This window comes from Manis javanica, chromosome 9 (assembly GCF_040802235.1).
Source record: "Manis javanica isolate MJ-LG chromosome 9, MJ_LKY, whole genome shotgun sequence".
NCBI lineage: Eukaryota > Metazoa > Chordata > Mammalia > Pholidota > Manidae > Manis > Manis javanica.
The window spans coordinates 118,451,271-118,466,633 of record NC_133164.1 but is presented as its reverse complement, the minus strand read 5'-3'; the positions used below and the strand labels follow the sequence as shown (position 1 = coordinate 118,466,633).

Below are 15,363 nucleotides of genomic sequence, written 5' to 3'. Positions count from 1 at the left end.
TTATAACTTTTTTTCCAGGTATTTGTAAAATTTACTCTTTCAGATTCTTTACTAAATCCTTTCTTAGCTTGATCCTGAAACTATAGTATAGTTCTGGGACAGGATAATAAACTAAACATTCTTTTGGTGAGCAGTATCAACTCCTTCTGCAAACATTTTATTACTGGCTCTGAAACATGTACAGAAAGTAGAAGTTTCAGAAACTCAAGGACAGAAATAAAAGTGGAATCCTTTCTTCTAGCACCTTAATTTTCCGAGTCATTTTGGGCTCATATTTGAATCTCTGCTTGTCCAACTATACGTGGAAATATGCAGTAACATTACTTCCTATTTCATTCCCTCTACTCCTCTTTGGGTAACTGTGCCAGCAGGTCAGGGAGACACATGGAAAGCCAAGCTCCTTGTTTATGGCCCCAAATACCTTGTTTTATGTTGAATTGGTGTGGGGGGATGGGATTCAGTAAGTGGGGCAAGCTCTCAGGGCCAGGGTTAGGGTGGACATCAGGGTGCTGACATGGACAGACCCGCACACACATGATGTGCATCAGACCTCCGGGGACACTCATTTCCCAGCTGTCAGGTCACCGGAGAAGGAGCCTTACCCGGGCCTTCTGCTCCATTTCTAGCATTAGTCTTTCATGTTGCTCAGCTATGGCCAGTGTCGCAGAATGGACCTTCTGATAGATCATTTCTCCTTCCCTTGTTTGAAAGGTGAACAGTCCTTCTCCTGTGTCACACATTCTGTGAGAACAGAGATAGAGAAAGAGATGGGTCTCCACGTGTTCAAGCTTAAAGCAGTCCTCCATGTAAAAGAGCCCTTTCCCTATTACCCCCCTCAACCTTCACAGGAGTCAGCGAAGCAAGTTCATCTTTGCCCAAACTAACCAACAAATGCATCTTTAAATGGTACTAAGACAACAGGACTGATGATGAAAATCCATGTCCACTTGGACCTCCAAAGGTGAAGAGTTCACAGCAGTGTAAAGGAACAGATACAAGTGATATTGGTCATTACAGTGCATGTCTCACCAGCATTTAAAGAATGAAAGTAAATCATTGTTTTCTTTCAGGACTTCCACATTTGTGATATCTCAGCATGATCTTCCATGACTTGATAGCTCTTGAAATTTAAAGAACTTAAGAAAAATCTACAACTTTATCTTTATTGCAGTAGGAACTAAAAACACTATACATTTTTTTGTCTTTGGATTTGCATTCACAGGCTGAAGCATTTATTTCAACTGAGTAATCCTCAGGTAAATCGTGGTACAGCCTAGGAAACAACATGGCATACAAGAGACCTGTTTGCATAGGAGAATATTTGGTTTGAACTTAGCTCCGCCACTTACCACAAGGAGACCTTGGACAAGTTGAGTAACTTGCCTGTATCTCCTGTCCACATCACTAACACTGGACAAGTAATATTACCCATCTCATCAGATCCTCATGGCAACTGATAGACTTGATAGGCAAAATATTTATAGTGCTCAATTTATATTAAGTGCTCAAAAGTGTTAGCTATTACTATTTTTGTCATAGAGAAAGTATGTGAAGTAGGTGAAATAGGTGAAAGGGATGAAGCACAAAATTTCATAATATAACTCAGTCATGGAGAGGAAAGTACAGCATAGCAAATATGCTCAATAGTTCTAGAACATTTTTTCTGTGTTGATAGATAGTAACAACACTCATTCAGTGTGGAGCATTTGATTAATTAAAAAAAAGAGAAAGTATGGAATAATCCGAATATCCACCGTAGAGATTTAGTTGGCTTACTTATAGCATTTTTATCTGATGGACTATTGTACAGCTATTACCATGTCATTTCTGAGAGTGGATAACATTAAAAGTTATTATGTCAACTCCAGAGGAAAAAAATAGAATACAAATTCTGTTTCAATTTTTTAATTATAAATACTACCTTAAAATATAACTTTTTATTGGAATAAAACCACTAACAATTTGTTAGGTAACAGTAAATAAGTTTTATATGTAATTTTTATTAACAAAGACTAGTTCTAAAATGAGAAATATTTTAAATAAATATTTTAAGGCAGGTTTTAAAATAAGTAGAGGCCTTTGGAAAGACCTATTCAATTTCAATACGATGTTAACTATTCAGATATTGGCTGTTATGTGGATTGCTGTGTTGTTGGTTTTCAGGTTATAACATCAAAAGATCTGCACAAACTGTTCATGAGGCCGTGTTCTGTCTTCAAGCACCAGAATGATTTTGGATTCTTTCCTACGATTCTCCCAAGAATTTTCAGTAGAAAAGCAATGTCTCAAGAGGCTTCAGACATTACAGAGGCTGCAACTGCCCTCCCTTAGGGCCCCATAGAGCCAGCACTTAGCTTCTGGGAAAGAGATCTTAATAAAATTCAGACAGCGTGAAATGGAAAGTCTAGGGGGAAAATGAAACATTTTCACAAAGCGAAACAAATGAGCTTTCTTTGTTGATTCAGAGGAGTAAAGAAGTCCAACAGCAGAGGCAGGAAAACCATTGATAAGCAGGGGACACCTCTTGTTTGCAACTGACTTTTGTTTATTGTGGTCTGAAAGAACACTGCTTATTAGCCCTCAGAGATGAGATCATGAAGACACAAGTTGTTTCACACTCAGTCATTGAGATGCAGAGGTCCAACACATATCCTCTTCCTGGGACGTCACTCTGTCTAGTGAGTTTGAGAGCCCATAAAAGATTTTTTTTCTGCCAGCCTTTGAAATAAAAACTACTGTAAAGTTCATCCTTTGATCAAGAAGCAAGGAATTAAGACATGCCATCCTAAAAAAACAAAGAATATTTAGATAGAAGGTGTTTTTTCCTCAACACAGGTGCTTAAAGCCAAGCTGAAGCCAAACTTCTTCAGTAAAATTGGCTCCTATGGACAACTTTTGTCAGTAGTGTTGGAATGGACAGGGTACGTCTCCCTGGCTGCTCTTTAAAACATGGTCTCTTGGGGCTGGTCAGGAACAGATGTGGAGACTGTTTTCTCACATGTCGAAGCAGTGTTGTGGCAGCAAGCCAGCGGCGTGGAGGACGGGAGGTGAAAGGGGAAGTGCTGCTGACAGCTCCTGCCTTGCTGCTCAAGGTCCGGCCTCGGCCCGGCAGCACCGGCGTCGGGACGCCGGACCAGCCGACTGGACGCCCTGGGGATTCACACGCACGGTGCAGCTGCAGAAGCACCGACCTGCAGGGCTCTTCCCACCAGTGAACAGAGGGGAAGGGAAGATGCTCCTTGGGACCCATAGGAGGACAAATTTGCAGCAGTAGTTGTGCAGCATAAGGCTGTGACATAAGTTAAGAAAGGAAGAAATATGACAAAAAGAACAAAAATACTAAAAGAACTAAGAGGTGCTAGTTACATCTGAATATTATGACCCCCTTGCCACCAGCATGCATGTTCCTCAGTTGCATTTATTTGGAGAAAAGGTGAAAATATGGACAATATTTTGCATGTCTGTCCTGACTCCGTGGAAGAATTCTATTTAAATTTATAGACAATTACAAATGTCATCTCCCTTTATACTCAAGGTAATTGCACAAAATTAACACTTGTTCTTATCTAAAATAAAATGTTAAAGAGTATAATCTCTAAGGATGCTTTCAGCTTTAAGGAATAGTCTACAGTCTCATAAAAATTCTAAGATGTATGTAGGACTAACACACTTATTTCCAGATTTTGCTTTTTGTTTTTGACATTGTGATAAGGGACATTATAATAGTAGAGGATTTAAAAGCTAAGAGCTTAAATTTCAACCACCATGTCATGGCCTACCGTATTCATATATCACATATTTATCCAGTTGGTGCAATAAGCAGGCACTGTCTTGACTGTGGAGATGAAAAAGATGGAAAAATAGGCTTGGTTCATTGCCTCGAGGCTTTGCAAACATTATTCCAAGAATGATACCCCTCGGTAAGTGCCAGCCCAGAGAAGTGTAGGGCCACGAGGGGGGTGAACCGAGCCAAGTCATTTTACCTATTTATTCGTCCTCTATAAAATAGTGACAATAAGGCTGTCACAAGATTTCTCTTTTTCTTTTAATTAAATGAAGTAAGGTAAGTGAGAGTGGGCAGAAAGTGGTTAATTCAGCAAGCCCCGGCTGCCCAACCCCTGCTCATTCCAAAGAAAGGCCTGACTTAGGGAAGGTCCCTTGACCAGTTTCGTGACTACAACCTCTGAGCCTCTGAAATACCCCGCCTGAGAAGAGGTTTTGTGTGCCCCAGTTCTTAAGCCGGGCTTTATCGGTTTGACCAGAGAAGTTTATCCTAATAATGTACCCGTTTTGTTCTGGTGGAAGCCGAGGTCGATTCCCTGATACCTGTGCCTGTGTGACAGACAGATTCTCAGGAGAGACTTTGGACGCGCAGGTCTGCACTGGCTTCCCTGCTGAGCCACAGTTCACACGTGCGGTCCCACACCGTTGCCGGGAGAACTGAGCACAGGAGAACAGTCCCCACGTGACTGCCCTGGGAGGGAGACCCCACAGCTGGCCTTTCCTGGGTTGATATTCACCTGTACCTTTCACTGAAATGAACCATAACTGTTTGTATCATTGCCTTTTCTGAATCTTGAGAGTCTTTCTAGAGAATCCCCACCCCTGAGGGTGATCTCTGGGACCCTTCCCTCAAGACCACCGGCATGTGGAAGGTTGTCAACATAGTTTGATACAGTAAAAAATCTAAAAATTCCTAATTTTTTCCCTAAGTGGCTCTTTTTCAAATTCCATTCTTCTAGGGATCTAGGAGTGTATCCTGTCCTTCTCTGGCCCACTTTATCATGCCCAGAATTGCCTGAGATGACAGCACGACCAGTGTAGTCTCTGCTGTGTCCTAATAAATGAGGAATAACTAGATTCATATGAATTCACAGGACACTGAACTCCTCCAAGTGAGCTGCACCACTGGGCTTGGTTCCAACACTTTCCTTTAAGGGAAGGAACGGCCCGAACATCTGGTGCGCTGGAGGCAGCTTCACTCGAGAAAAAGCCCCTACCATGTAAGCGTCAGACCACTCACTGCCCTTCTTTTTCTACCTTTAACTCTCAAACATAGCTCTTTATGAAAGGGTGGCTTAAAAATTCAAGTGATTCTTCTAAAGGACAAGCAAACTAAATTGACCAAATCAAGAGTCATGGTAACATTTTACTTTTAAACAATTCTCTGTGGGTCTTTAGATACAATTTCAGTACAGATGAACTTGTAGACCTTGGCAATTTCATCCGTCTTCACAGCTACATAATTTCATTCTCACTATAAGTCATGCAATATTGTGTATATATGTATTTAATGACCGAATATCCTTCATGGCACAGAAACTCGAAACTCTTGGCAATGGAGAAGAGCGGGAGCTCTTTCCTGAAAACCCAGTAGTGTTTTTATTCAATATTTAAAATTTAATGTTTAATTAAAGAAAGTAATGAAATTCTTAAAAGCACAGCTTTTCTGCAGAGCAGTTAAAACCAATTAACCCTTTTATTCTGTTAAGAGTTTAATCTTTATCGTCATGTAAAAATGCTGGCATTTGACTTTCCCTTAGAAGCTATGAGCAGTCCGTAGTTTCTGTCTGTGAGCTGTGGCAAGTCAGACTTTGACCTGTGGGAAGAAACTAAAAGCAAAATGGACCGACAGACACAAGCCATACCATAGATAGTCCAGAAATAGGCACAAAGCATATGAGGGTTAAATATGTGATGATAAGGGAATCTGGAATCTGTGGGGGAAAGCTGGACTCTTCAATAAACTGCATTGGACACGGGTCATTGAGAAAAATACTTGAATCTATGTTTCTGCCTCCACTGATACAAATTTCAGAGAAAGCAAATGAAAAAAAAAATACTAAAAGAAGTAGGGAAGAATACCAATATAAACTAAGAAGGAGGAAGGAGTTATAAGTGGTGAGCTCAGCAAACAGTGACAAGAGAAAAAAATGGATGAATCTGCCTTTGAAAAAAATCTTTTAACAAATAAATAAATGCTATTGAAGGTGAATAAAAGCTGAGAAAGATGTTTGAAACTCACAATACTGATAAGTTCTCATCTATAAAACAAGTACAATGTCGGTACTTTTTTCATAGCATTGTTACAGTATTAAATGAATTAATATATGTAAATCTTAAGACAGTGTCCGTGTTTTTATTATTATTCATCATAGGACTACTACTATTATTGCTACAGTACTAACATAGTTAAATATATAAAACATATTGCTAAATGAAAAAACAAGGTAAAAATAATATGTATCCTGTACTAACCTTTTTGTAAAAAAAAAATCTAAGTGTGGGAAGAACTTACAAACATCTCTGCTCATGTGTACGTTAAATGCTGGATGAATTCACCAGAAACTAGAGACCAGGTTGTTCATTGGGGGTGAAATGAACCTGACAGATGAATATAAGTATGGGAGGGACACACTGTTTTTCCTTATGTAAATGATCAAATTAAATAAAGGAATATTATTGACTTACTAATTGAATTTAATTAATTAAAATTAAATTAGCATTAAATTTTAAAGCAAGGGTCCTCACAGGGATTTTGTGAAGATGCAGTGTTTAAAATGTTTCTAGCTCAGTCTCTGTCGCTTACCAAGCACTCTTCATGTTTGCAAAATGCTATACTGATCATTAGGGGTCTCCCTTCCGCTTTAGACACATACACGCATACACACAAACACTACATATACATGTATACACACATTTAATCTTTTCCAGTGTAGGACACACATATGAGGACCAGGTTTACAGAATTTTGGTTAGTAGTGAATTGAAATAACAACAGTCACAGCAATGAGGAGAATAATAACAGAGCATTCACTGAGCATCGATTTATGCCAAGCACGGTGTTCAACCCATCATGTGCATGATCTTTTTGGGCTTTAAACACCCTACAAGGCCCTTCCTGCATCCCATTGGAGAAAACACTGTCCTTAGGAAGTGAAAGAATGTCCCAAGGTCCTTAAAATTTAAATGGCTGAGAGGTGATCTGAACCTAGACATGTGATTTTGGAGGGCAAGCTCATTATCACTAAATTAGATTTCATTCATTTAAGATGAGAAGCAGAAAAGCATGCAGAATTCTTGAATTGTGGAACTTTTTGTAGTGGAGCAAGAGAGCTTAGAACCGGGCTTGGGATCAAACACTGTAAAGGCTTTCTGCCTCTTTGCCACTGTCCCTTTTCTTTCCAATCAGGTTCCCAAGAAATAGACCTCAACAGGTATACCAGTAAACAGCCCATTAAAGTAAATCAACCAGTGAATCAGTAACAGAGTCGAATTGGAATCAAACCGTCCTGCACTCCCAACTTCATGTCACGTCCTCTGTGTGGAGGAAGTAGGGCAGAACATTTGCCAGCCTCGTTGCCTCTTGCCCGGATTCCTCTAGTCGTGGTGGCTGTTCTTGGCTGATTTTACTATTAGTAACCAAGGGCTAGAATGGTTTCCCTCAAGCAAGTCAAGAAACCTGAGCCTATAAATAGATCTTGATTTTCGTCCAGGCTCTGCTGAAAATTAGGTTTCTGAAATGCCATTTTGATCCTCTATAAATTCAGTTTTTTAATGAAAAAGGTGATCTAAATGATCTCGAAGGTATAAATTTGTTCTAAAATTTTACCATTCTTCCACCTACACCTGTGTACTCAGTAATGGCTGAATCACAATCACGCTAAGGAAAATATCTCCATCTTTTCTGATATTTTCAAAGTTGTTATTCTATTCTATTTAATTTTTCTTACTTTGAAATACTCTTGTGTTTTCTCAACTCAACGGAAAAGCCAGTCGAATCTCCCTGACATAGTGGGAAGTTTTCACTTTAGTAAATCCTTGAAAAGATATCCATTATTTACTTTCCTTGCTGCCTCAAAAATGGAAAAATCCACTATGTGAAGATATAAAGACATGAGACTTTAGTTGCTATTTAAGTACCTCAAAACATATTCACAAATTACTACCATTATTATTATTATTATTATTATTATTATTATTATTATACTGTTATATGTTTATGAACTGTTAGTGGAAAAAATCATTATTTACAGCTACTTTTATATCATCCTATATACAGACCTCTGATGGCTTTACTGTAAAAACTGGATTCTCCTTGAGGGTCGGGGCTTCAACATCCTTAACACCGAAGTGTCATCACCAAAGCACCTCATAAACTCCATAAATGTTTGCTGACTGAAATGACTTTAAAATTATCAGTATGATGGCTACCTGGTAGGTCTTAATTTGTAGTTCTTGTTAACAAAAAATAATAAAAGAGAGAAGCTTTTTATTTTTTCAAGAACAATTCCACAGTGCTAGTATATTTTTCTGTGTGGACTAGGCCAGTCAAAATGGAAACAGAATGGATTCATTCTTACGTTTCCAGCTGATGTACACTTGTTCTATCTTTAAATTGTTTGAGGGAGGCTGTGTGGATATCATATGAAGCAGCTACCAATATATACTTGAACCTATCTTTCTGGAAAAGAGTTAATAACAAATCAAGTCAAGTGAAAGCTTAAATTCCATCATTCAGAAATTATACTTCCCTTTTAAAGTGAATTTGACTGCCAAGTTATGGTTGGGAAATTTTATAGTTTAACATGCAAGTTACCACTATTTAATCACTGAATTAGAAAAGAGTTACGTTCCTCTTCACCATTTTTAGAGGAACTTAAAGTGAGATCATTCTCTTCCTCAGAGCCAAAGAGCCTGTAACCAGGGTTTACAAATTACATTTTCATTTTCTCTTTGCTCTAACTATAGTTAATGAAGGTAATTTTTAAATTATGTTAAAGATAACTTTCAGTGTCTCAAGTGACTATGGAGGAAAGTGTTTAAACTACAGCCAAAATAGAAATGAAATTTAAGATTATACATGATTTTTTGATTAAGTCTTGCCTTTTCTTCTTAAGCTCTATTTATTCACTCATTGGCATTTTTGGGGGCATCACAAGCCATCAGGCATTGTATTAGCTTCTGGGCAACATTTAAAAACAAAATCAATAATAAATATTAACTCATGAATTTCATTTGTTCTCATTATATATATATCTTTTCATTTAAAAACTCAGAACAGATGATTATATGAAATACATAGTGTAAGAACAAACTTTGTAGAATAAGAACTATGGAACTGGTTATCTGTATTGGGTTAAAATTTCCTCTGGAGATATTTAGGTGACATCACTAATGAAGTCCAACTTTTAGTCTTTTATTGCCATGTTCAAATCAAGGCACTCAGTAAAAGGGTACAATACAAGTCATTCTCAGATGCTGAGGGCAAACACCGATTGGTTTTACAAATGATGTGGTAGAAACAGTGCAGTGTTTCTTAGGAGAGCTGACTCCTGAGAATACAGTTCCTTTTAATGTTTGAACAAGTTTTCCATCTCTGCCTCTGCTGTACCTTCGCATCCAGTCTACCTCAAGTGAAGTCTAGATTTCCACACACAAGCCATGAAACAAAGCAAATGACAAAAGAGACAGTGGTTCTGGAAGCTCTAAAAAAGAGGTGAAATGGAAGTGGCATAAATGAAAAAAATTATTCCTTATCCTATCATGCCCATTTTTGAGTCTCAGTATTCCTGTTTTTAAAGTAAGAAGGTTCGGCTACATGATTAATAAGGTCTCTTTCAAATGCGGAAGTTCCTAACTAAGTTTGACTAACAGTTCCGTTTAAGGGGTTAGTTTGCTTTAAACTCCGTCAATTTATTGTATTTTGAAAGGTAGCTGCTGTCACGACAACATAATTGACTATGTTGTGTTTCCTCGGTGTTGCCTTGGGTGCTGTGGTTTCCTGCTCAGTCACTTCCATGTGAGGGAAAAGAGAGTGGAGCTCACTGGAGCCATCTTACCGCTCAGGGGTCAATGAAACAAGAACGTCGGGACTTCAGCGTGCAGTTGATACCCTGGTTCATTTCCATCCCTTTCAGATCAGTTCATCATTTATAAGTCTTCAATAGTCACATGATTGCTCCTGGAAACCCTCGCATCCTGACAGGCAGCAGCCCGCTCCTCATGGCATGTGTGTCGGATGTCTTTGTCAACTTGACTAGGCCACGGGGTTCCCAGATATTTAGTTAAACATTGTTCTGGGTGTATCTGTGAGGGTGTTTCCATTTTGAGATTACCATTTGAATCGAACACAGAGTAAAGCAAATTGCCCTCCCTAGTGTGGGTGACATCACTCAATCCACCAGAAGCCTTAATACAACAAAACGTGTAGTAAGGGAGAATGACTTCCACTCTGCTTAGCTATTTTTGAGCTGGGACATTTCTGTCCTCCTGCACTTGGACTGGAATTAACACCACCAGCTCTCCTGGGCCTCCCGCTTGCCAACTGAATAATGAGACTCCTCGGCCCTCAGTCACCTGAGCCAATTCCTTATATATCCCAATTGTATATATAAAACTCCAATTAGTCTGTTTCTGTAAAGAAGCCTCATACAGCAGGCATATCTTTGCCTTTTAACTTTGTACCCCCACCCTCCAAGCAGGTGGAAATTTGACATCCCGACTCTGGGGAGGTTGAGAGTGGTGAGTGAGATCCCTGTAGTGACCTGTCATAAGATCATGTGGGCAGCTGAGAGAAAAAAGAATGGAGAAAAGTAGATTTTAAAAGATGGATTTATTTCTGTTTCTGTTCTTGCTTCAATATGGAAATAGCTCATAGTTCTCTTTCCGCTGAGACCCATGTAGACTTTCACTTTCTGAGTTGGTTTATAGTGGAGAGATAAGAGAAATACCGCCCATCGCACCTAAGGCACCATTTCCTCCAACCCAAACACAGCCCTCTCAGCACAGCAAGACTTGGATATCAAGGCGAGAGAAGATTTCAAGTCTAACTGAAAATTTTGTTGTTGTTTCTCAGTGTATTATGTATTTCTTCTCTACTGAGAAAACATTGTGGAGACTTTCTCCCTAATCTGCTAAGAGTTTTTATTTACCTTGAGGAGAACGATTATGGGAAAAGAAATATGAAGTCAATATTTTGCTTCTGAAATTCAGAATAAGATTTAAGTCTCTATGTAGCAGATGTTTATGACTTTTCTAAAGTCAGGTCTAGATGACTCAGTCAGAGTTTTACTGTAAATTATGGCTATAGAGAAATTAGGACATGACCCTGAACAGAGAGGACCCTGTTCCCCTGGATCTGGGACACCGTGGGAAGGATAAGAAGTAGAGAAAGAGTATATCCAGATATGTCACCTGAGTGGAAATTCGGAAGAAAGCAGGAATTGGTGCATTGACATCTTGTTGAGTGAGCCAGAGGCTACACTTCTGAGCCCCCATAGCTTACGTTTGCATGCAGGGCGTATAGGAGGTACTGTGCAGACAATTGCGTAGTCCTATGCTGGGGAAGAGTGGGTGTGCACACTCTGAGATTGAGGAAAATGTGTTTGGTTAGTGGTTCCAGGGGAAAGTGCTGGCATTGCCCTGAAGGCCAATGGGTAGGGTTAAGATCAGCAGATGATGCCAGTCTGGCACTGACCAGACCAGGTGGTGCTTGCCACTGAGGTTCCTTTACTACATACGGCCTTGTAAGACTGTTGAATGTTCAAACACCAAACTACATCAACTGAAAAAAAGGGGGAGGAAACCAGCACCTCACCAACATGGGACATCCAAACATGACAATTTAAAAGAGCCAGTTAAAATTTCCTCCTTCTCACTGGGCAGGGGGCTCATGAGAAATACGAAATAGAGAATAAAGAGTCTGTACTTCCTTTGCTCAACCGAGTTGCATTAAATTGTTGAGCCAGATATAGTTGTGAAATATTTGCAGTTTCAAATAGTAACACCCTCACTTCCTTGTGTGTGAAAACTCACTGGCAGAGGTTTTCATTTGCTGCAAATCTCATGTTTATGTAGTGTTCAGGTCAGCCCTGTAGTGTCTCCATGAATGTGTGTGGAAAGTACTTTCCCCAAGTTCCTGCCCACACTTTTTCCTGTATCGTTCCTGGCCACTACAATCACTTGAAGGGATAGCGAACTGAATGTGTTTTATTTTGATTGGTGTTATTACTAAAGAGGCTCTTGTCTTTGGCAGAAAACCATAGAAAGACGCAAAACCAAAAATGTGTTCGTAGATGTTGAGCTTTTCGGATGACATGTGCCAGAACGGGTTCTGGTGACCTAGCTGTCAGCCACCTCAGGAGTCCACCTGAAGAAAGGGTCACCAGGGAAGGGTGTATTTGGGCACTGGAATCCTTTCACACCTGGAATTGGGACAGTATGAGTTAGGTGAAGGAGCACTCTCTCAGGTGGGGTTAATGCTTGGAAAGAAACTGAAGAAGCAATACAGGGAAAGAAAGAAAAGGAGAGAAAAGGAGAGAGAAGCAGCAAATAAGAAGTTAAAGAAAAACCACGGGGAAAGTCTAGAGTGCTCAGTGACAGGGCCATTGCAACAGAGAACCAGGTGGAAAACCTCAGCCAGTTAGTGTGGCTCCACTCCATGTCTGCCCTGGGAGTGAGGGGAACAGGTAGCAGGCACTGCTTAGCTGAGGCAATGTTGCTGCCAGGCCCTTGCAGCCCCCTGGCAGCCCAAACGATGAAAGCCAAGTACTGAGGCTAGCAGACAGCCCGCCAAACCTGAGATGCCTGTTGTGTGATAACAGGATAGAGGCGGCCAGCCTGGCCTGGCATGGAATCTCCAGGCAGAAAACCAAACAAACCCAGAATGGGTTGGTTTCTCCTATGTCCAGTCTCTCTTCCCCACAGTCAGAAGAAAGGGTTCTTATGAATTCCAGCAAGAATGAGGGGTCCTGTTACTTGTTGGGCTGAGCTCTGTGCAAGGGATCTGCTACAGGACTTAAGAAAGCAAATGCCTCACCTGGGCAGTCAGGCCCAGTTTTGGGTGTCCTGCTGTGAGGACAATACTGAACACAGGGTGCCTGATGTGAAAGGCTCACACGTTCCCCTGCAGGTCAGCTGAAGGTACTGAGGTTCTCTATGCTGGAGAAGAGCAAATGCAGCAGGAGGGCTGAGACAGAAGGGAAGATAGACTGGCTCCTATGACAAAGGCCAAGTTAGGGCCCACAGTGCAAGTGAAAAGGAGCCTGATTCTAGTATGATCTAGTGTGTCATCAGGGTTCACCCAGAGAGCACACATGCTTTGTTGCAGGGAACTGACCACACCCAGTCTTGAGAGGTGGTTTGGTTCAGCAGACTGACCAAAACCAACTAGGACTGAGTCCAGAAGAGTGACTTCAAATAGGGGCATCTTTCAGTGAACACGAGCTCTATTCTGAGGACAGAAAAGGTCCCAGAAGCCAGAGAGGAGGGAGTGAAGATCAGAACAGAGCAAAGAGGTCAATTTATTTTAAATGGTAAAAATAATCATCAGAGTCCCATTCTCAGAGAATATTCTAGATGGATCTCTCCTTGCTCATTCTGCTCATGGCCCCAGATGAGTGTACTGACTGCATTTCCCTGACAGCTAGGCTACAGGCAGGTGAGGCGACCCAATTCTCCCTGTTCAGTGACTTCAACTGTGGGACACGGGGTGATGACATCGGTGTTAGGTGTTCAGCAGTGGAGGGACTCAGAAGGCGAGCAGATGTTGGCAGGGGCGTAGCCTCTTCCTGAAATTTCAGATCTCTGTCCCATTTTGTCTAATGCCAGGTATAGTTTGTTTCATGTGTTTGGAGTCCATGAGATTTCAAATAATGGGGAGTGGGTGCATGTTTTAAATAAGCACTCCAAGTGACATGTCTGAATATTTGAGTTTGAAACTAGTGCTTTTAGAACAAGTCCAGGCCCAGAGAGTTTCCTCTTTCATTGAATGTAGGAGACAACTAAGGGTCACACAGAACCTTTCACAGGATGAAATTCTCATTAACTTCTTTATTCACTTAACAAAATTGATCTGTTATTCACTGTATGCTAGGCACTTGGCCTGGCTCAGTATATAGCTGCACATTGATGGGGAGCGATTTGGAAAAGCTATGCAAATGAGTAAAATTCTGATGCTTCTTTATAGTAGTTTTTATTTTACCACCCCCAGTTCATCACGGCTTCATGCCTGGACCCAAATACATGTCTGTCTTGTTTCCAGAAATATCTTCAGTCATTAATTAAATGCCTTCAGAGAGTTAAGAAGCTGCTAGAAGGAATGAATTAATTACTTATATAACTGAGAAGTATTTATAGAAATAGGGTTTTGCTTTTCTGAAGAGGGCAACTTCCAGCCTTTAGAAGTGAAGGCCACTGCAGTGCTGGCTTTGCTGGCCAGAGGGCTGCCTGAACACACTGTTTCCTGGTGGGTCACGAGGAAGAAAGAAGATGAGAAAATTCTAAGTCACTGATGATGCCAACTTCACATGCCTTATAATTTTGGCTAGAGCTGGGTAAGGTGGCCAAGGTGGCTAATCTAAGAACTTGGTCCCTGTAGGGGCCTTCAGAGTGTCTGCTCGCGTGGCCAGGAAGAGAGGGAGAGACAGAGGAACTCTCTGCCCAGCAGCCCCTCGAGCTGGGTCCCAGCCTGGAGGAAATACTGAGGGAGGTGGGAGTTCCCATGACCTTTTCTACCATTTCAGCTCAGTACCAGCTGTTGGAAAGAATGGAATAAAAATGCCATAAGGAAAGTAGTTGAGAGAAATTTACACTTTTACCCTTGAAATCTGATGGGAGTTCGAGCAGTATACATTTTATTTTATTTTTCTTATTGGTCAAAGCCCTTGGCTGCATACTGTAAATACCTCCTGTGGATCAAAGCAATCTTAGTGAAAAATATTCCTTTCAGCTTCTCTGGTTGTTAAAACTCTGTGAAGTGCTCGTTTTAAGTGCTATCTTTCCTATGAACAAAATATCATTTGCTGCTAAGTCATATCTCTATGATTTTGTTTTTCTTATGGCATGTAAGGATGTCATAGAATCTCAATTGTATAATGTTCTGTATTTGTCTGTTGTCTACAATTCTAAATGCTTGAGCTATAAAGTTATCTTATGTTTATATAATTCATACTTTTTTTTTCATAGGAATTGACTCCTCATTTCAATTCCCCATGATTATTTCTTTTGCTGCTTTCATTAGATTTTCCTACAGAGCCAAGGGGAAAGGAATTAGCAAGGTCAAAAACCAGGGAGACTGAAAAGCAAATCTCTGTTTTGTTTCAGTTAGTATTGACGTCAAAGGACGTGGTAATGGTTTCGAGACCAGGGTTAAGAGCTTGGGCAGCATCAGGTTGCATTTAACAAGGATGAGGAGAGCGTGCAAGGACAGGAGGTGTGCGGGTTCAGGGCAGACACAGGGAGGAGGAGCCAAAGGGCTGGAAGGCCTTGGAGAAGTCCCCTGACCTGCAGTGTCTGCGGCTGGTCTATGAAACTACGCACCTTACACAGCTTATAGGATTGCCATGTGGATCACAATGTGAA

General features: G+C 40.6%; 1 protein-coding gene and 1 long non-coding RNA gene across 3 annotated transcripts in view; one reads left to right on the top strand and one right to left on the bottom strand.

Annotated features, from left to right (window-relative positions):
• DOK6 (docking protein 6) overlaps positions 1 to 15,363 on the bottom strand; it is a 309,246-nt gene that overhangs the window by 66,828 nt on the left and 227,055 nt on the right. For both annotated transcript variants that reach the window (XM_037000763.2, XM_037000762.2), the window contains exon 6: positions 603 to 741. In XM_037000763.2, coding sequence (XP_036856658.1) covers positions 603 to 741 — 139 coding nt within the window. The remainder of the gene's footprint in view (positions 1 to 602; positions 742 to 15,363) is intronic.
• Positions 1 to 15,363, top strand: part of LOC118968783 (uncharacterized) — a 200,756-nt gene that overhangs the window by 59,177 nt on the left and 126,216 nt on the right. The gene's annotated exons all lie outside the window — the stretch shown is intronic.